Here is a 22,115-nt window from a genome sequence, read left to right on the forward strand (position 1 = left end):
ATAGTGAATAGTGTTTTGAGTCTAGCTTCTTTTACTATATATATATATATATATATATATATGTCTTTGAAGTTCATCCATATCGTTCTGTGTATCAGTAGATTTTCCTTTTTATTGTTGAGTAGTTTTGCATTGTGTGGAGCACCACACTTGATTGTTTATTCCTTGAAGAATTCCTTGAAGATTTTTACCAATTTTGGCAGTTGTATTCATAACTGTAAACATTCATGTATAGGCTTTTGTGTAAACTTAAATTTTCATTTTATTTTGGGTAAATACCCTAGAAGTCACATTGCTGGGCCATGTGGTAAGTATATGTTTAGTTTTATGAGAAATCACCAAACCAGTTACCTATGTTGGTGCCATTTTGTTGTTCCCTCTAATGATGGGTGAGAATTCCAATTTGCTTCATATGTCAGCACTTGGTATTATCTATTTTAGGTGTGTATGTTTCATTCATTCTGACAGGTGTGTGTAGTAATAACTTAATGTGGTCTCAATTTGTATTTAAGACTAATGAAGTTGAGCATCTTTTTGTGGGTTTATTTGCCGTCTGTATGTCTTTGGTGAAGTACCTGTTCCATCTTTGGCCCATTGAGCTGGGTGGTTTTCTTGCTGTTCAGTTTTGAATGTTCTTTATATATTCTCATATACATCCTTTGTCAGATAAGTGATTTGCAGATATTTTATTATGGTTTGTGGCTTATATTCTCATTCTCTTAACAGAATCTTCCACAGAGCAAAAATTTTCAAGTATGATAAAGACCAATTCATCAAATTTTGTTTTAGCAATTGTTTTGATGTTATTGCTGTCTTTATTTAGGTGACGATCATAAATATTTTTCCTATGTTTTCTGCTAAAAGCTTTATAATTTATGGTTTTTATTTGTCTGTAATCCGTTTTGAATTCATCTTTATGTAAAGTGTGAGGTCCAGATTGAGGTTTTTTTTCCATGTGGACATCCATTTATTCCACTATTTGTGAAAAAGTAGTCCTTTCTGCTTTGCATTGCCTTTGCTACTTAATTGAAAAACAATCTTGTATATGTAGGTCTATTTCTGCACTCTGTTTCATTGGTTATGTTGTGTATTCTTTTGCCAGTACCACGGGTCTCGAATACTGTTGCTTTGTAGTAAGTCTTATCGTTGGAGTAGTGTAAATTCTCCAACCTTGCTCTTCCTGAATTGTTTTAACTCTTTGTTTCTTTGCATTCCCATATGAATTTTAGAATCAACTTGTTAGTATTTACAGAATCCTGCTAGAATTCTAATTGGAATTGTGTTAAATCTGTAGACCAGCTTGCGGAAGTTTGATATGCTTAAAAATATTGAGTCTTTCTAATATATGACACAGTCTATCTTTCTGTTTGATTAGGTTTTCTTCTGTTTTTGTTTTTTTTTTTCATCAGTGTTTCATTGTTTTTAGCATATAGGTCCTGCGGGTATTTTTTAGATTTATACCTAGGCATTTAATTGTGTTCAGTGTTAATGACATGGTTCAATTTCTAACTGTTCAGTGCTAGTATAAAAACATAATTGGGTTTTATCTATTGAACTTTATTCAATGACCTTGTAAAAACTCACTTATTAACTTTAAGAACTCTAGTAGATGAGCATTATAATTTCTTTCCTGGCATGGTTTTTTTCCCCTTAATATATGTATTTTTTTGAAGTAGAGTTGACTTACAGTGTTTCAGGCACACAGGTGATTCAATTATACATATACACATATAATATTTTTGAAATTATTTTCCATTATAGGTTATTACAAGATACTGACTATAGTTCCCTGTGCTATAAAGTAAACCTTCATTGTTTGTTGCACGTTTACTCTTTCAAATTAAATATAGCATTCTATTCATGGTAAGTCAAACAAGTGGAATCAAAATGTCATAAATTTTTTAGTTAGGCAAAAATTCATAAGTTTTCTAAAATATATACGTTATGCATACTTAGAAAGATTGAAGGCAGGAGGAGAAGGGGACAACAGAGGATAAGATGGTTGGATGGCATCAATGACTCGATAAGACGTGTGTTTGAGCAAGCTCTAGGAGTTGGTGATGGACAGGGAAGCCTGGCGTGCTGCATTCCACGGGGTTGCAAAGAGTTGGACATGACTGAGCGATTGAACTGAACTGGTTTGGTGGTTCTGACTTCTCTTAAATTTTGCTTTGTCTGGAAAGCTTTTGATTTCTCCATCAAATCTGAAGGAGAGTCTTGCTGGGTAGAGTATTCTTGGTTTGTAGGTTCTTCCTTTTCATCACTTTAAATATATCATGCCATTCCCTTCGGGCTTGTAGAGTTTCTGTTGAGAAATCAGCTGATAGCCTGATGGGAGTTCCTTTGTATGTTATTTGTCGTTTTTCCCTTGTTGCTTTTAATATTTTATGTTTGTCTTTAACTTTTGTCAGTTTGATTAGTATGTGTCTTGGGTTTATCATGCCCTGGACTTGATTGATTGACTAGTTCTTTTCCCATGTTTGGGAAGTTTTCAGCTGTTACTTCTTCAAATATTTTCTCAGGTCCTTTCTCTCTCCTTCTGGGACCCCTATAATGTGAATGTTGGTGCATTTAATGTTGTCCCAGAGGTTTCTTAGGCTGTCTTCATTGCTTTTCACTCTTTTGTTTTTTTTCCTATATTCTGTTCTGTGGCAGTGATTTCCGCCATTCTGTCCTCCAGGTCATTTATCTATCCTGCCTCAGTTATTCTGCTGTTGATTCCTTCTAGTGTATTATTCATCTCTGTTTGTTCTTTAGTTCTTCTAGATCTTTGGTAAACATTTCTTGCATCTTCTCCATTGTTTTCCCAAGATCCTGGATCATCTTCACTATCATTATTCTGAGTTCTGTTTCTGGAAGGTTGCCTATCTCCACTTCATTTAGTTGTTTTTCTGGAGTTTTATCTTGTCACTTCATCTGGGACATGTGCTTAGTCACTCAGTCAGTCCAATTCTTTGTGACCTGATGGACTGTAGCCCACCAGGCTTCTCTGTCCATGGGGATTCTCCAGGCAAGAATACTGGAGTGGGTTGCCATGCCCTTCTCCAGGGGATCTTCCCAACCCAGGGATCGAACCCAGGTCTCCTGCATTATAGGCAGATTCTTGAACCATCTGACCCACCAGGGAAGCCTCACTAAGTCATGTCCAACTCTCGTGACTTCATGGACTATAGCCTGCCAGGCTCCTCTGTCCAGGGATTCTCCAGGCAAGAATTCTGGAGTGGGTTGCCATTTCCTTATCCAGGGAATCTTCCTGACCCAGGAATTGAACCAGGGTCTCCTGCATTGCCCGCAGATTCTTTATGGATTGAGCTACGAGGGAAGCTCTTCATCTAGGACGTAACTTTCTGCTTTTTATCATGATTAACTTTCTATAATACGGTTTTTGTTTTAGCTGCTGTGGGACTGTGCTTCTTTTTGCCCTTCCATCTGCCTTCTGGTGGATGAGGCTAAGAGGCTTGTTGTATAAACTTCCTCAAGGGAGGGACTGGCAATGGGAAAAACTGGGTCTTGCTCTGGTGGGCAGGGCCTTGCTCAGTAAAGCTTTAATCCAATTATCTGCTGATGGGTGGGGTTGCACTCCCTCCCTGGTAGTTGTTTGACCCAGCCCTGGGGTCTGCAGGCTCTATGGTAGGGTTAGTAGTGAACTTCAAGAGGGTTTACGCCAAGGGGGAACTTCCTGGTCTGATGTTGCCAGTGCCCCTGTCCCTGTGGTGAGCCCCTGCCAACCCATGCCTGCACAGGAGACCCTCCAACTCTAGCAAGTAGTTTTGGTTCAGCTTTCTGTTGGGTCACTACTGCTTTCCTCTGGGTCTTGATGTGGGCAAGATTTTGTTTGTGCCCTCCAAGACTGGAGTCTGTGTTTCCCCCAGTCCTGTGCAAGTCTTATAATCAAATCCCACTGGCCTTAAAGGCCAGATTGCCAGGGGTTTCCTAGGCCCTTTTCAAACCCCCAGGCTGGGAAGCCTGACATGGAATTCAGAAGCTTTACAACAGTGAGAGAACTTCGTTTGGTATTATTCTGCTCCAGTTTGTGGGTCACCCACCCAGCAGGTATGGGATTTCATTTTATTGTGTTTCACTGCAGCAGCTTCTTTGTCTTTGGATGTGGGGTATCTTATTTTGGTGGGTTCCAGCTTCCTCCTATCAATGGTTGTTTAACAGCTAGTTGCAATTTTGGTGTTCTTATAGGAGATGAGCGCCTACCCTTCTACACCCTGCCATCTTGAACCAGAAGTCCTTCCTCAGATTTTTTCAGCTTGGTCAATTTGATACATAGAAACTGTTATATTACTGCTTTTCTTTAAACTTATTTTTTATTAAAGTATAGTTGATTTATAATGTTAATTTCTGCTCTACAACAAAGTGACATAGTTATACACACATATACATATCCTTTTTTATATTCTTTTGCGTTATGGTTTATCCCACGATATTGAATATAGTTGCCTGTACTTTATATTTTATAGTAGGACCTTGTTATTTATCCAGTCTATATGTAATAGTTTGCATCTACTAATCCCAGATTCCCAGTCCATCCCTTCCCAACCCCCTCCCCTACAAGTCTGTTCTCTATGTCTAAGGCTGTTTTGTTTCATACGTAGGTTCATTTGTGCTGTTTTAAATTACACAGATAAGTGATATCATACAGTATTTGTCTCTTTCTGACTTACTTCACTTGGTATGATGATCTCTTGTTGCATCCTTACTGCTGCGAATGGCATTATTTTGTTCTTTTTTATGGCTGAGTAGTATTCTGTGTGCCTCTGAGTGTGTGTGTGTTTGTATCCATCCTTCTGTCAGACTTTTCGGTTGTTTTCACGTCTTAGCTGTTGTGAATACTGCTGCTGCAGGGGTACGTGTATTCTTTTGCACCATGTTTTCCTCTGGATATATGCCCAGGAGTGGGATTGCTGGATTATATGGTATTTCTACTTTTAGTTTTCCATAGTGGCTACACCAATTTACATTCCACCAGTGGAGGGGGTGGTTCCCTTTTCTTCACACTGTCTTCAGCTTTTATTGTATATAACCCTTTTTCTTTTTCTTTTTTGATCTTTCTTTCTGTGTCTGTAGACTTTTTAATGATGGCCATTCTGACTGATGTGAGGTGATACCTCATTGTAGTTTTGATTTGCATTTCTCTAATAATGATGTTGAGCATTTTTTCATGTACCTATTGGCCAGCTGCATGTCACCTTTGGTAAATGTCTATTTAGGTCTTCCGCTTATTTTTCAGTTGGGTGGTTTAGTTTGTTGCTGTTGTTGAGCTACATGAGCTGTTTGTATGTCTTTGAGAGTAAGTCCTTGTTGGTCATACTGTTCAGAGATATTTTCTCCCATTTCATAGGTTGTCTTTTTCTTTTGTTTGTGGTTTCCTTTCCTGTGCAAAAGCTTGTAAATTTGACTAAATCCCATTTGTTTACTTTTTATTTTTATTGCCCTGGCAGACTGACCTAAGAAAACTCTGGTACAATTTCTGTCAGAGAATGTCTTGCCTGTGATCTCTTCTGGGAGTTTTATAATGTCTTACATTTAACTCTGTAAGCCATTTTGAGCTTATTTTTGTGCATGGTATGAGGGTGTGTTCTAACTTCATTGTTTTACATGCAGCTGTCCAACTTTCCCAACACCACTTGGCTGAAGAGACTATCTTTTTCCCATTTTATATTCTTGCCTCCTTTGACCATAGGTGTGTGGGTTTATTTCTGGGCTCTCTATTCTGTTCCATTGATCTATATGTCTGTTTTTGTACCGATACCACAGTTTTGATTACTGTAGCTTTGGGGTATTGTCTGAAGTCTGGAAGGGTTGTACCCCCTGCTTTGTTATTTTCCCTCAAGGTCTTTCATTGTCCCATATAAATCTTAGGATTGTTTGTTCTAGTGAAAAATATCCTGGGTAATTTGATAGGGATCACATTAAATATTTAAATTGCTTTGGATAGTTGCCATTTTAATAATATTAATTCTTCCAACCCAAGAGCATGGGATATCATTCCATTTCTTTGAATCATCTTCAGTTTCCTGTATTAATATTTTATAATTCTCAGTATAGAAGTCTTTCACTTCGTTAGGTGAAAGTATTGTTAAGTATTTTATTTTTGGGGGGGAGGAGTGTGATTTTTAAAGGTATTACTTTTTTACATTACCTTTCTGCTACTTCACTGTTAATGTAAAGAACTGCAACCAATTTCTGTGGGTTAATCTTGTATCCTGCTGCCTTGCTTAATTCATTTATCAATTCTAACTGTTTTTGTGTGAAGTCTTCAGGGTTTTCTATGTATAGCATCATGTTATCTGCATATAGTGATGGCAGTTTTACCTCTTCCCTTCCAATTTTTATTTCTTGTCTGATTGCTGTGGCTAGGACTTCCAATACCATGTTGAATAGAAGTGGTGAGAGTGGGCATCCTTGTCTTGTTCCACATTTTAGTGGGAAGTCTTCCAGCTTTTCATTGTTGGGTATTATATCATTTGTGGGTTTGTCATAAATAGCTTTTATTATGTTGAGATAGGTTCCCTTTATATGCATTTGGTTAAGAGGTTTTTTTTTTTTATCATGAATGGATGTTGAATTTTATCAAGTGTGTTTTCTGCATCTCTTGAGATGATTATGTGTTTTTTCTCTTCTGTTGGATGTGGTGTAGCATATTAATTGATTTGTGTATATTGAACCATTCTTGTGAATTCGGAATGAATCCCCTTCGTCATGCTATATGATCTTTTTTATGTATTGTTGGATTTGGTTTGTTAGTGGTTTTTTTTTTTGAGAATTCTTGCATCTGTATTCATCATGAATATTGACCTATAGTTTTCCTTTTTTGGTATTACCTTTGTTTGGTTTTGGTATCACAGTGGTGGTGGCTTCATATAATATCTTTGGGAGTGTTCCCCCTGCTTCAGTATTTTGGAAGAGTTTGAGAAGGGTCAGTAAAAGTTCTTCTTTATGTGTTTGGTATTGTTTGCCTGTGGAGCCATCTGATCCTGGACTTTAGTTTGTAGTTAGTTTTTTGTTTTTGTTTTTTTCCCTACATATTCTATTTCAGTTCTAGTAATCAGTCTGTTCAAATTATGGATTTCTTCTTGTTTGAGTTTTGGTGAGCTGTATGTTTCTAGAAATTTGTCCATTTCTTCTAGTTTGTTGAATTTATTGGCATATAATTGTTTGTAGGATTCTGTTGTGGTTTTTGTATTTCAACAGTATCAGTTGCTATTTCTTCTTCATTTCTTATTTTGTTTATCTGGGTTCTTTCTCTTTTCTTGGTGAGCCTGGCCAGAAGTTTAACAATTTTGTTCACCCTTTCAAAGAACCAGCACTTTGTTTTATTGATTTCATTCTATTATTTAATCTCTGTTTTAGTTCTTCTCTCATCTTTTATTACTTCCTTCCTTCTGCTGAGTTTAGGCTTTGTTCTTCTTCTTCTAAGTCTTTTAGGTGGTAATTTAGGTTGCTTATCTGAGATTTTTCTTGTTTTTTGAGGAAGGGCTGTATAGCTTGAGCTTTCCTAGCTCTAAGAACTTTTTTTGCTCCATCCTATAGATTTTGTATGATTGTTTTCATTGTTGCTTGTCTCAAGGAATTTTTAATTTTCTTTTTTGATTTACTTATTGATTCATTGCGTTTTTAGTAAAATGCTTTCATTCTCCATGTAATTTTTTTTCTCATTTGTTTTCCTGTGGTTGCTTTCTAGTTTCATTCTATTGTAGATGAGAGAAGATTGTTTGAAGTAATTTTTATATTCTTAAATTTGTTGAGGTTTGTTTTGTGCCCTACTGTGTGGTCAGTCCTAGAGAATGTTCCATGTGCACTTGCAAAGAATGTGTATTCTTGTTTTTTTTTTTAATGTAATATGCTGAAATAATTGAGTCTAATAATTGTTGTATCATTTTGGATTTCTGTTGTCTTACTGAGTTTCTGTCTAGAAGATCTGTCCGTTGACGAGAATGAGGTGTTAAAAGTTTCCTGCTATTATTGTATTCCTGTAAGTTTCTCCTTTTATGTCTGTTAATGTTTGCTTTATATAGTTAGATGCTCCTATAGAGGATTCATATATGTTAATGGATGTAATATCCTCTTATTGTATCACCCCTTTTTATCATTATGTAAGGTCTAGCTTTCTTTATGGCCTTTGTTTTAAACCTGTTTTATCTGGTAGGAGTATGCGACCCCCTGCTTTCTTGTCATTTCTGTTTGCATGAAATATCTTTTCCCATCCCTTAACATTAAATCTGTGTATGTGCTTTGCCCTAAAGTGGGTCTTATAGGCAATAGGTTGTAGGCTCTTGTTTTTTAATCCAGCCTACCACTTTGTGTTTTGATTGGAGCCTTTAGTTCATTGACACTTAAGGTAAGTTTTGATCAAATATGTATTGATTGCCATTTTAAACTTTGTTTTCCTGTTGGCTCTATGTTTCTTCTTTGGTCCTTTTTATCACATTTTTTTGTGGCTTGATGATTTCCTTTTATCTTATGCTTGTGTTCTCTGTTTTTGTGAATCTTTTGTATGCTTTTGATCTGTGGTTACCCTGTTTTTCTAGGACGTTAACCCCTTCCTATATCTACTTGCTTTAGACTGATAGTCATATTGGCTCAAACACATTCTTTTAAAAAAAGAGAGAATCTAAATGTTCTTACTCCTCTCCCCCACATTTTACTTTACATCTTCTTGTTTATCCTTTTGCTGTTCCTTGTGTTTATCGTCACTTTCACATAGATTTTTTTGTGGTTTACTTTCCCATTGTGACTTCCTTTTTTCTGTACCTTCTTGCTTTTCTATTTAGATCCTCTAACCTTTGCCTTTTGTTTTTTTTTCTTTTTTGCCACTTTTTCAATTGAAGGATAATTGCTTTACAGAATTTTGTTGTTTTCTGTCAAACATCAACAAGAATCAGCCATAGGTACACCCATGTCCCTTCCCTCCCTGCCATTTTTATTGTCTTGGCATAGGTGTGTTTAGGTTCATCTTGTTTGGGACCTTCTGCTTCTGTGTCTGGTTATCTGTTTCTTTCTTTAGGTTTGGAAAGTTTTTAACCATAATTTATTCAAATACATTTTAGATCTTTTTCCTTCTGGAATCCCTATTATGCATAGGTTAGCATGCTTTAAATTATCCCTTAGGTCTCTTATATTGCTTTCATATTTTTTTATTTCACCTTCTGTCTCCTGTTCTGATTGGATGATTTCCATTATTCTGTCTTCCAGATCACTTACTCATTCTTCTGCATTATTCATTCTGCTGTTCATTGCCTTTAGCTCATCTTTTGTCTCAGCAAATGAATTTTCTAACTTTTCTTGGCTACTCCTTATAGTTTCTAGTTCCTTTTTACAGTCATCTGTGTTTCTGTTGATGGACTTTCTGTTAATTCCTTCAGAATTTTTATTACTTCTTTTTTGAACTCAATTTCAGATTGAAAACATCTTTTATTGTTTGTTCCTTCAAGGGAATTCTCTTGGTCTTTTAACTGGGAATGGTTCCTATGCTTGTTCATTTTACTTATATTTCTCTTACTGTATGAGTTTAGGAGAAACAATTATCTACCATAGTCTTGGAACACTATATGTGGGAGCATCCTTCTATAAGCTTGTATGGGTTTAATATTTTTGTTGCTTTTAGTTTGGATGCTTGTTACCTCTTTCCTTAGCCCATGCTCACTCTCATCATTATGATAGGGAGTATGAAGGTATAGTGGCCTACGTGTGCTCCTGGGGTCACATGCCAACAGGGGCAGTGATTGGTGCTTGCTCATGTATGTCTTAGCAGTAGGGGTGGCCTGCGCATATCTCTGGAGCTTGTGATGGCAGCAGCAGCTCATGCTGGCTCCTAGAGCTTGTATAGGTAGTGTCCTGTTGTCTGAGAGCATGTGTGGGTAAAGAAGCTCCCCTGTGGTGCTCCTGCCCCTCTCCTTGTGTACCCCCGCAACAGTGGTCTCTCGCCTCACTGGGAGGTCCAGGCTTCTTCCACGTACGCAGTCAGTTACCATACTCCAGCGCCTTCAGACTGTCTCCATGCAGCCAACCCCAGTCTTCTTCCCAGATGTGATCTCTGAAGTCCGAGCTTCAGCAGCCCCCACTGCCTGCAAAGGTGGATTGGCATCTCAGGCAGGAGAGTGCAGGGAGGCCATACTGACCACCTGTGCAAAGTCAGTCTCCGATTTGCCTTCCACACTGATTGCTGTGCTTTCCCTCCCCCAGGCGTCTGAGCTCCTCCTGGTTCCAGGCTGGTTTCCCCACCAGTGCTGAAACTTCACAAGGTGCAGGAACCTTTCCTCTTTCACATCTCCCTTCCTGGGGCACAGGTCACATCCTGATTTCCCTTCTCTCCCCAACCACCACCCCACACACACACACACACCCTTTTGTTCTCCCTGGCTATATGGAGATTTTCTTGCCCTTTTGGAAGTCTCAGATCTTCTGCAGTGTTTAGATGTTCTGCGTGAATTGTTCCACTTGTAGATGTATTTTTGAGTATTTGTAGGGGGAGGTGAGCTCCATGCCCTACTGTTCCACCATCTTGGTCACTCTCTTCCTGTTGTGTTTCTTTGACAACTGGGAAGATTATATGTTTTCTGTGTTTTTCAATCTCTTTCATGAATTTCTTTTGTAAACATTTTCATTCTTTGGGGTTGTTTTGTTGATGGTGTTTTTCACCGGTTTATTAGTTGTCTTTTAAATTTGATTTTTTTGGACACGAGAGTTGGGTTTTTGTGTGTATGGTCGTCCGTCCCCCCCCCCCCCCCCCCCCCGTTTAAGTTTTTATGTGATCAGAACGTGGACCCTCTCGTTGGTGGTCTCAGCCTTTGGTATCATGTTTAAAAAGGTCTTTCCCACTCCTCTATACCATTCTTTATTGGGAATCGTATGCCAGAATTTGCTTTTCTTCATTTTGTGCACATGTAAAACCATCCTCTTTTATTCATCTTAAATTAACTGCATTTAAATTCTTCTGGGCCTTTGATCCCAGGATTTGGCATAGGGGTGATGTTATTAGCTTTCTTTATATCCCCTGTACATCCCTGGGCTAAAGGATGCTCCAGGCCTTTCCTCATGGTATAACTGTGAGAGGTGGAAGAATGGTAATCCTTTTGGTGATAAGAACTGAATTGGGTGGTAAGGCGATATTTCATATTTTATTAAAAAGGAAAAAGCCCTGTGATATGTATTTTATTAGTTTTTCTTTTCATATAACAATGTATTGTGGAAAACTTCATGTCACAGCATTTAGACTTACTTTATTCTTAATGATTTCTTGTTTGTTTGTTTTTAATTTTTATTTTATATTGGAATATAGTTTGCTAATGCAGGAGACACAGGTTCCATACCTGGGTCTGGAAGATTGTCTGGAGAAGGAAATGGCGACCCACTCCAGTATTCTTGCCTGGGAAATCCCAGGGACAGAGGAGCCTGGCAGGCTACAGACTATGGGTTGGGAGAGTCGGGCATGGCTCAGCAACTAAACAACAACAAATAGTTGATTAAAGATGTTGTGTTAGTTCCAGGTGTACAGCAGAGTGATTCAGTTATGCATATGCATGTATCACTTCTTTTTCCATTTAGGTTATCATGAATATTGAGTAGAGTTCCCTGTGCTGTCAGTAGGTGCATATTGGTTATCTATTTTATTTTTTCAAAAATGTTTATTTCTTGGCTGTGTCGAGTCTTACTTGTGGCCTGTGGCATCTTCATTGTTTTAGGTGGGATCTTTCACTGTGGCATATGGACTCCAGTTGTGGCACACAGTTCAATAGTTGTGGCATGTGGGCTGTCTGTAGCTGTGGCAGTTGGGCTTAGTTGTTGCATGACATGTTGGATCTTAGTTCCCCAACCAGGGATTGAACTCATGGACCCAGCATTGCAAGGCAGATTCTTAACCACTGGGCCACCAGGGAAGTCCCCAGTTATGTATTTTAACTATAGTAGTGTGTATATATCAATCCCAAACTCCCTATTTATCCCTCCCCTCACTCCTTTCCTCTTTGGTAATAACCGTAAGTTTGTTTTCTAAGTCTCTGAGTCTGTTTCTGTTTTGTGTTAATAAATAAGTTCATTTTTAACATTTTTTTTATTTCACATATAAGCACTATCTTGATATTTACCTTTTTCTGTCTGGCTCACTTCACATACATGATAATCTTCGGGTCCATCCATGTTGCTGCAAATGGCATAGTTTCTTTTTTCTCTTTTTTGGCTGCACTGGATCTTTGTTACTGCACGTGGGCTTTCTCTAGTTGCAGTGTGTGATGCCACTTTTTGTTGTGGTGCTCAGACATCATCATGGTGGCTTCTCTTGTTGTGGGGCCTGGGCTCTAGGGCACGCAAGCTTCAGTAGTTGTGGCACGAGGAGTCTTCTCAGACCTGAGATTAAACTTGTGTCTCCTGTATTGACAAGCAAATTCTCAACCACTGGACCACCAAGAAAGTCCTGGTTCATTCTTTTTAATGGCTTAGTAGTATTCCATTGTATATATGTACCACATCTTCTTCATTCATCTGTTGTACATTTAGGTTGCTTCCATGTCTTCGCTGTTGTAAACAGTGCTGCAGTGAATGTTGGAGTGCACGTATCCTTTTGAACCATGGTTTTATCCAAGTGTATACCTAGGTATATTGTTGTTGTTGAACTTATATGCAGAGTATATTATGTGAAATGTTGGGCCGGATGAATCACAAGCTGGAATCAAGATTGCTGGGAAAAATAGCAATGATGTCGGATACGCAAATGACACCACCCTTATGACAGAAAGTGAAGAGGAACTAAACAGCCTCTTCGCTACAACAACAATATGCCTAGGACTGGGACTGCTGGGTCATGTTGTTGTTTAGTTGCTAAGTTGTGTCCCACTCTCTGCAACCCCCATGAAATGTAGCACCACAAGCTTCCGTGTCCTTCACTATCTCCCTGAGTTTGCTCAAACTCATGTCCATTGAGTCATCCATCCATCCACCTCATCCTCTATCACACCCTTCTCCTCCTGCTCTCAGTCTTTCCCAGCATCAGGGTCTTTTCTATTGTATCAGCTCTTTGCATCAGGTGGCCAAAGTATTGGAGCTTCACCTTCAGCATTGGTCCATCCAGTGAGTATCAGGATTGATTTCCTTTAGGATTGACTGGTTTGATCTCCTTGCTGTCCAGGGGACTCAAGAGTCTTCTTCAGCATCATAGTTTGAAAGCATCAATTCTTCAGCACTCAGCTTTCTTTATAGTCCATAAGGGTGGTATCATCTGCATATCTGAGGTTATTGATATTTCTCATGGCAATCTTGATTCCAGCTTGTGCTTCATCCGGCCCATCATTTCAGTCTGCTTCATCCAGCCCGTCATTTCAGGCTGGGCAGAGTACATACATATGATGTACTCTGCATATAAATTAAATAAGCGGGGTGACAATACGTAGCCTTGACTGTGGACCGCCAGGCTCCTCTGTCTGTGGGATTTTGTCAGGCAGTAATATTGGAGTGGGTAGCCATTCCCTTCACCAGGGAATCTTCCCAACCCAGGTATCAGACCCGGGTCTCTAGCATTGCAGTCAGATTCTTTACTGTCTGAGCCACCAGGGAAGCCCCTCTAGAATCTTACAAGATCACTACTTTTTCCCCTGGTCCTAATGCACACAGGACCTTGTGTGAGCCCTATAAGAATGGTTTCTGTTTACCCCACTCCTATGGAATTCCTGCCATCAATCCCCACTACCTTCAAAGCTAGGTGCTCCTGGGGCTGCTTCCTCTCATTGCCAGACCTTCAGGCTGGGGAGCCTGACGTGGGGCTCAGTACTTTCATTCCTGTAGGAGAACCTCTGTGATAACAATTATTTTCCAGTTTGTGGGTCGACCTCCTGATGGGTTTGGGATTTGATTTTATAGCAGTTGCTCCCCTCTACCTTGTGACTTCTGTGTTGTCTTTGGATGTTGGATGTCTTTTTTGGTAGGTTTCAGTGTTTCTTTGTTGATGGTTTTTTGGCAGTTAGTTGGGATTTTGCTGTCTTCATAAGAAGAGGTGAGCCCACGTCTTTCTACTCTGCCATCTTCCATACGATTTTTTTGAACAACCCCCGCATGCTGTGAGGGCTGCTCTGTGCTCTGGGTACAGTGGAATCCAGTTAAACAGTTTCCTTCACAGCTGCTCATAGGTTACCAACTTGCAGGTGACCTCTAGTTTTGCATTTTATGAACGTACCGTGGTTTATTTTTTTAATATTCCCCATTGATGGGCACTTAGTTAGTTTCAGTTATTTGCCATCGTGGATGTTGCTAACAGTGAATTTCTCTGTTGCCACTTTTTAATCTGCAGGTCTTTTTAATGTGGGAAATAAGCTGCTAGTGAGTCTGGATTTGCTTTTTGCAATCCGAAACCAGATCAAGCTGGGAGAGGACCCCAGAGTGTCCATCAGCACTCTTCTGAAGTCAGTGCAGGAGCAGACAGGTAAAGATTGGCTTCCTCCCTTTTCCCAAGGTTAGTCCTAGACTCCCTGGGAATTTTCAGTGATGGGACTTTTGTTGAAAAAATTACCTGGAGGAGAGTCTGATATTTCAAAAAGAAGACATTGACTTTCTAACACACTCCTCCTTTTGAGTTTTACAAATGTTGAACCTACTTTGGAAAACATGAGTCTTTCCATGGATCCAGCAGCCTTCAGCACAAGATTGAATGGACTTTATAGAAGCTCATTCTTTGGTCATAGGTAGACTTGGCCTTAGTACATGCTAATCAAGTTCACTCTGAATACACAGCTTCTGGACATCTGCCCCCATTTCCAAAGCTCACACTGAGACCTGAGCATGGGCCTCATACTCTTTATTATTAGAAATGATTTTTTCCCCTTGCTTCCATTATTTCTTTCCGTTTACACTTTTCCATTCATTCCTATAGAATCCAGCCCCCTGTCTCTTCCTTGCTATGAGGTCAGATGGAGTGGAGCGAAGGTCCTAGGGTCGGATGGTCTGTGTTTGACTCTGGCCTCTGCTACTTAGTGGCAGTGTGGGTTTCAGGAAGTTATTCTTTATATCTCGGTTTTTTAAGTTACACAGTGAAGATAATAACTGCTCTTGGTTCATAAAGATGTGAGTTAAATGAGAGAATGTATTCAAAGCTCTCAGCATAGCATCTGGGTCCCAGTGGGTGCTGGGTACACCCATCAGTACTCTGATGGCAATTGCCCTTTGAGTTGCTACCTGAACACCTAAAGGCCCAGGTGCTTGACCCTCCGGTGGTTAATACTCTTAGGGGTTCTTAGGAGAGAAGCATTCTTACAGAATTGCTATTCTTACTGGCCATTGCTCATCCCTCATGGCCTCCAGATCTTTTTCTCTGAACTTCTCAGAGCTCTTGCTTTCCTTCCAGAGAAGACTCTTACGTCGGAGGAGCTGAGCCAGTTGCAGGAGCTGCTGTGCAATGGCTACTGGGCTTTCGAGTGCCTCACTGTCCGAGACTACAATGACATGATCTGTGGCATCTGTGGAGTGGCCCCCAAAGTGGAAGTTGCCCAGAGGAGTGAAAACAATGTGCTGGCACTAAAGAGTGTGGAGGTAAGTGCCTCTTGGTCACCACAGGTCACTTTTAGAAGTCTCCTCACATTTTGGCAGCCATCTTCCTGCATGAGGTCCCAGGAGTAGATGGCTCTGGTTCTTTCCTGAGTAAGGCGAGGAGCCTTTTCCTGCCACTGCCCAGGTTTTCATCTAAGGAAGGCTGGATGGAAATGGAGGCATTTGTTACTTATTCAACTAACTTATTAAACATGAACTAGATGCACTTTTTAGACATTTGGGAAATGGCAGTTAAACCCATGGAGTTTCTGTGCTCATGGAGCTCACTTTCTGATTTGAGGAAACAGATAGGAAACAAACATTAATAATTGTGTATGTTATATTAATATACTATTAATGTATAAATTAAAAGTAACATTAACAATGAGGCACGGTAGGACATGAGAGCAGTGTGGCAGGAAGAAGGGGTTCTTGCTTTAGAGAAGGTGGTTGAGGAAGTCCTCTCTGATACAGGGGCATCAGGATAGAGCTCTGAAGCCCATGTAGATTTCAGCAAGGGAAACTTTCAGGCAGAGAGAGCAGCAAGAACAGAGTCGGAGGTGGGCTTGCTGGGCATGGTTGAGGAAGGAGGCCGATGTGGCTGGCTCTTTGTGAGCAGGGGAGAGAGTGGTAGGGTATGTGAGGTTTGAGAGGCTTTGGGCGGCCCAGGCCGTTGGAAGCACTTTTGCTGAGTGAAATGGAGAGCCACCGAAGGGTTTTGAGAAAGAGTGGCCTGTTCTGAATATATATATGTATAATTTTGTTTGTTTATTTTTGGCTGTGCTAGGTCTTTGTTACAGTGAGGCTCTTTCTCTAGTTGCGGCGGGCAGGGGCTGCTCTTTAGTTTTGGTGCAGTGACTTCTCTTGTTGCGGGCTTCCCCGATGGCTCAGTGGTAAAGAATCTACCTGCAATGCAGGAGACTCAGGAGATGCGGGTTCAGTTCCTGGGTGGAGAAGATCCCTTGGAGAAGGAAACGGCAACCCACTCCAGTATTCTTGCCCAGACAAGGGCAAGAATGGACAGAGGAACCTAGTGGACTACACCTCATGGGTTTGCAAAGAGTCGGACATGACTGAGTGACTGAGGACAGGTCACATTTCTTGTTGCAGAGCACAGGCTTTAGGGCATGTGAGCTCAGTGGTTCAGTGGTTGCAGCTCCGGGGCTCTAGAGCACGGGCTCAATAGTTAAGGCACACGGGCTCAATAGTTAAGGCACACGGGCTTAGTTACTCTGTGGCATGTGGAATCTTCCCAGATCATAGATCAAACTGTCTCCCCTGCATTGGCAGGCAGGCAAATTTTTTACCACTGAGCCACAAGGGAAGACCTGACTTGGGTTCTTAACTGAAAAATGTCACCACAAAGATAACACCAAATTCAAATGGCTTAGTATATTAATTTTAACAAATATCCAAGAAATAAGATTCCAGTCATAGAAGAACTGCAAAACTAGATTTATTTCTGTAAGACATTATATAAGGCCATGTAACTGAAAACAAAACCAAACATTTAATATCAGATGAAAATTTGGGCTGATGGTACACATGAATATCGATACCAAAGTCCTGAATAAGATAATAGCAAATCTAATAATAAGTACAAATCTAACAACATGTAGAGTAAAATCATGACTTAAGTTTATCCCAGGAAGGGAGGATTATGTCCACATTAGAAAATACACTAATGTAGTTGAATACTTAACAGTTTAGAGGAGAAAACTCATGATTATTTCATTGGATGTCTTAAAAAGGCTTTCATTTTTATTTAACACCCATTTGTGATAAAACTCGTTACAAACTGAGACTAATAGGGAAAATTCTTTAACCAAGTGTTGGGAAATTTTTTAAAAATCCCACAGATGAACGATTTCCCTATCATCATGCTGAGAGGGCTGGTCTGCCTGCACAGATTTGGGGTGCCCAGTGAGTGTGCTAGTAGTCACAGGGGGTGCAGACTTTCCATTTCTGAACTCTGCCACGTGACTCTACGCACTAGACGTGTAGCTCACTCCACTGGGCATGGTTCAGGACCTCTGAAGAAAAGCTCTGGTGTGTTTTGGCCTGACCAGCTGGGTATATTAGTGATTTAATGCATATTCCTCTTTTTCTTCTCAATTTAAAAAAAAAGTATGCATACTGATAAATAGTTCTGTTTTTAGGGGAATGATGCATAATGAGATACATGAAAACTGGCATAATGCTACTGGAGCCTTCTGAGTGTTCCTTGTAGGTAAAATGACTGCTTTTGTGTTATTATTGCCAAAAAGGCTCTTTCCGGACTCATTCAAATATGCTTGTCTGGTGGAAATGTTAATAGTAATGCAGCTATGATTTGTTGAGCATTTTATTACATATGCCAGGTTCTTACTCTGTATTCGGTGCTTTACTTTCTGACTGACTTCTCAACCCTGTGAAATTTTTGTGGATGAAGGGACTGAAGCCTGGGGGCTTGGCCAAGCTCATCCAGCCAGGAAAGGGTGGAGCTGAGACCTGGCTGTGGTCTGGCTCCTTAACGGTAGAGTCTGAGCTCTTAAGCACAGCCATATTCACCAGTACCTCCTAGGACCCTGAGCTCCAGTTTTTGAAACACATCTGGTCACAGCTTGACTTTGTGCTCTCCAGAATAGAGAGAAGCCCACCTTCCTGCAAAAGCTCACGTGTCCTAGTCCTCCTTGGCACCTGCCCTGTCCCGATCAAAGCTCTGTCCTCATAGAATGGAGTAGCACTGCCTTCACTTTCCATATGCGTGTCTCTTCTTTTCAGGGTTTCTGGGTGTTTCTTTCTAGAGACCAGGACTTTATTTTCTCCCTTTTGTGTGTGGGATGCAGAGTTGGATAGTGCATTTGAGAATGGGATGGGGCTGTTCTAAATCTGAACTAAAACAGGAAGGTATAAAACAAAAGAAATACGCAGTTGTCCATGAGGAGATTGTAGGGTTGGCCCTTCCCCTCAGGGACTGTGTAGAGGAGAACCATCTGGACCATCTACATGTGGAGCAGTGGTTCTCAGATTTCATGGTCATAAGAATTACATTGGACAGAGGTTTGCAAACTTCCTGGTGTGAGGCTTGCTGGTCCCACCCCCAGGATTTCTGATGCAGTGCTTGGGGAGTGGGCCGAGCATTTGCATGTTCAACAAGTTCCCATGTGGTGCTCCTGCCGCTGATCCAGGGATCACACCTCGAAAACCACTCACCTAGGGACACTTTTAAAAATGCAAACTTAGGGATTTAGTTCATCCAGGTTGAGGGTGGAGCCCAGGTATCAGCACTGCTGAGGAACACAAATGATTCTGATGAGGTACTAGGATCAAGGTCTTACTTTGGGGGTCACATCCGAGGGCTCACAAGAAGGAGAGTTGAATAGCACAAGGCTAGATGTCTACAGTGGATGGTACGTGCTGCATGTAGAGGAGATCACTGCATGTCGGGAGGACCTTCGTGAGAAGGGAGAAAACAACAGGGCCTTGAAGGTGGGCAGAGTGCCGCTAAATTTTACCCTCATGATTCCTGCAAGCCAGGCATAGGGATTAAGGGTTTGGCACTAGATCTTTGTCACATTCTCATTCTGTCCCTCATTCCCGTGGTCTTACCTCAGGCCCCCTCTGGCTTGTATAGTAGTAGTTAGTTAGCCAGTGTCTGGCACATGACAGGCTATGGTAAGTAACCTCTCCTGGCGAGGCAGCGAATATGACAGGAATAAAGGCAGAGATGCAGAAGGAACTTAGGTCTTGGGGAACACTGTGGTGTGGGAGGGAGCAGTGAGGCAAGGCTCTAAGATGTTAGATTTGGGGGTATCCCAGCAAGACATGGCTCTCAATCTCCCTCCCCCTGCTCAGCCTGTGTTGAGACAGTAGACTGTTGTGTGTTGTGTTGCTGATGTTCTGTGATTCGTATGTTTTGACTGTTTCTGTTTGACCTTTTAGTTCACCTGGCCTGACTTCCTAGCATCTAGTGAGGTCAACGTGGAGGACTTCTGGGCCACAATGGAGACAGAGGTGATTGAGCAGGTGGCCTTCCCCGCCAGCATCCCCATCACCAGGTTTGACGCCTCCGTCATTGCCCCCTTCTTCCCACCACTCATGAGAGGAGCTGTGGTCGTCAACACCGAGAAAGACAAGAGCCTGGACGTGCAGCCAGTACCTGGTGAGGCCACCTGCTGGTGCCTGGGGTCAGGGCACGGTCCTGTGGAGTCTGGAACGTTGTTTGCAGCCAGACAGCACGAGTGGTAGAGAGGGGGCCAAGGCCACCCAGAAAGCTTTCTGGAAAGACAGTGAACAAATCGCCTGGAGATTCAAGTCATGTGCAGAGTTTTGAAGAGCTATCAGCCACATTGTCTAGGACTGACCCACAGAACTTGTCAGCCTCCTGGCATGCCCTGCACTGAACAGTGGGAACCTTCTGAAAAATGCTGAGGACAGGGCTCCAACCCCAAAGATTCTCATGGACAGATATAGGGGGAGGCAGGCTTGCTCAGCAGGTCTTTCAGGTGGTAGTTTTGCAGGTGCTTTGTGCTTATATGTTGAGAAGCCCTCAGGTGGCTCCTTTGAGAACATCGTTTTCGGACAACCTGGGTTTGATTCCTAGCTGTGCCACTTAGTAGCCATGTGGCCTCTGCCACATCTCTTCATTGCTCTAGCCTCTGTTGTTTTGTTTACAGAGGGGCATGATACTGCTACCCACCACCTAATTTGTTGTGACGGTTAAGTGAGCTGATAGCTGAGTTTGTTTAACTGCAACTCACAGTAAGCAGTAGGTTCTACATTGTTACTCAGTGTGCTGCTCATTTAAGTGGTAGGTGCGTATATGTAAGTAGCACAACTTTCATAAAACCGTCCTTTCCCTTAACAAATGCTGTTTTATTTCATTTTTAAAATCCTGGCTATGGCCTGCTAAATTGATTTTATCAGTAAAGCCTCCACATAGTTCTGTTGATCAGTAGGTTCAGGAATGTAGCATATCAAGAGCATTTTTAAAATGAGAGCTGCTGTTCCTCTTGTTGCTGCGGTGTGGTAAGCATATGAGATCATGGTTTTGAGAAACCTTAAAAGGTTAAAAGCAGACCCATTTTGGGGGCTCTTTGCACCAGTGCTCTGCTGGATCTCTCTCCTAGACCTTCAGAGGCAGAAGGCGGGTTCCGAGAGACCTCAGGTGTCTGTAGAACACCCTAAGGCCTGCATTGAGTTCCCCTCTCTCAGCCACCAGGCAGTGCTTAGGGCAGAGCCTGCTCGACTGTGGACTGGCCCCCCTGCTTGTCCATCCTCACGTGGGAGGGACTTCCTAGGGTGCTTGGTGGCTGCGGCAGCACCTCCCTTCAGCTCGTCATCTCTTGCAGGCAACGGCAGTGCCTTGGTGTGGCTGCTCCAGGAGGGCGCGTGCAAGCTTGAGGAGATTGGCTCCTACAGCGAGGAGGAGCTGCAGTGCCTGCTGAGGCGGTGTGGCATTCCCTTCAGGGCAGAAGACTCCAAGGTGGGTCTCAGGGTGGTGCTGGGGACAGGGACTTTCCGGTAGGCCGTTTTTCTGGCCAGGGATACAAATCCCCGTGACTGGGTACTTGTTTGGGGCAGAGGGTGCTGCCGGGCAGGGGAACCTGGGAGATGGCCAGCAGCCAGGTCAGGCCTTGCACATGAGGCGTTTGCATCCAGACAGTTCCTCTTTTGAAGGTAGTGGGTCCAGACTTGGGTTCAAGAATCCAGGCTCTCCCGCTGATTGTGTGTGACCTTGGATAAACTGAGCCTCATTCTCATTTGCAAAGTGACAATAACCAAAATACCAGCCTCATGATGTTTTCATTGTCTGGTTATCACCTATCTAGGCTCTTAGAAAACAAGTGCTGTAGCATTCATAGAGGATATATGCATGTGTGCATATTTTACCCATATATTATATTATGTATTTCACGCTTAAAAATCCTATGCTTTAAGTTCAGATCCAAATGCTGGTTCCTCTTTGATGCTTTCCCTGCCCTGTAAAAAGTAGTAGGAGAACCCAGGCCTCAGAGCCTGGCAGCTTGAGCAGTATGGCTGGCTCTGTCTGTGACCTGGTTCTTTCAGGGCCTCGGTGTTCCCATCTGTACCTTTAGGTACAGGACGCTGGGCTGGTGAGGCTCCAAGGCCTGCTCTGGCCTTACCAGTTGATTCATTCACCCTGAGCGAGCATTAGTTGCTGTGGACCAAGCCTGGTCCCTGAGCATTTACCACCGTTTAACCTTGTCCTTCTGCTTAGGAGCAGCTCTGCTTCTCCTTGTTGGCCCTCTACGAATCTGTTCAGAATGGAGCCAGAGCTCGACAGCCCCCACCTCATCTCACAGGGGGCAAAGTCTACAAGGTGTGCCCCCATCAGGTAAGAGGATGACAAGGAACTCGGGGTGGATTTGTTCATGTCAGTTTACCCACACAGAGGATCTGATTCCTCCAGCTCGTCCTGGAGCTGGCACTTAGATCGCTGGGCCACTGTGGAACAGCTCCTTCTGGTCATCACTAGTGAGCAGTAAACACCCTGTTGTGTGCTGGCCTCTGCATCAGTGCTGGAGAGGACGAGGGTGGGCAGCAAAGACATCACTGCTCCTTCAGTGCCCTCATATTGAGAAATAAAGTCA

At 41.9% G+C, this 22,115-nt stretch overlaps 1 protein-coding gene across 3 annotated transcripts in view; it reads left to right on the top strand.

Annotated features, from left to right (window-relative positions):
* The window catches only part of HMGXB3 (HMG-box containing 3), a 59,080-nt gene that overhangs the window by 33,009 nt on the left and 3,956 nt on the right, over positions 1 to 22,115 (top strand). For all 3 annotated transcript variants that reach the window (XM_081495738.1, XM_081495736.1, XM_081495737.1), the window contains 5 exons: positions 14,288 to 14,419; positions 15,338 to 15,522; positions 19,444 to 19,663; positions 20,853 to 20,986; positions 21,743 to 21,859. In XM_081495738.1, coding sequence (XP_081351864.1) covers positions 14,288 to 14,419; positions 15,338 to 15,522; positions 19,444 to 19,663; positions 20,853 to 20,986; positions 21,743 to 21,859 — 788 coding nt within the window. The remainder of the gene's footprint in view (positions 1 to 14,287; positions 14,420 to 15,337; positions 15,523 to 19,443; positions 19,664 to 20,852; positions 20,987 to 21,742; positions 21,860 to 22,115) is intronic.

Source organism: Giraffa tippelskirchi, chromosome 6, assembly GCF_054371585.1.
Source record: "Giraffa tippelskirchi isolate mGirTip1 chromosome 6, T2T-mGirTip1v1.2.pri, whole genome shotgun sequence".
Lineage (NCBI taxonomy): Eukaryota > Metazoa > Chordata > Mammalia > Artiodactyla > Giraffidae > Giraffa > Giraffa tippelskirchi.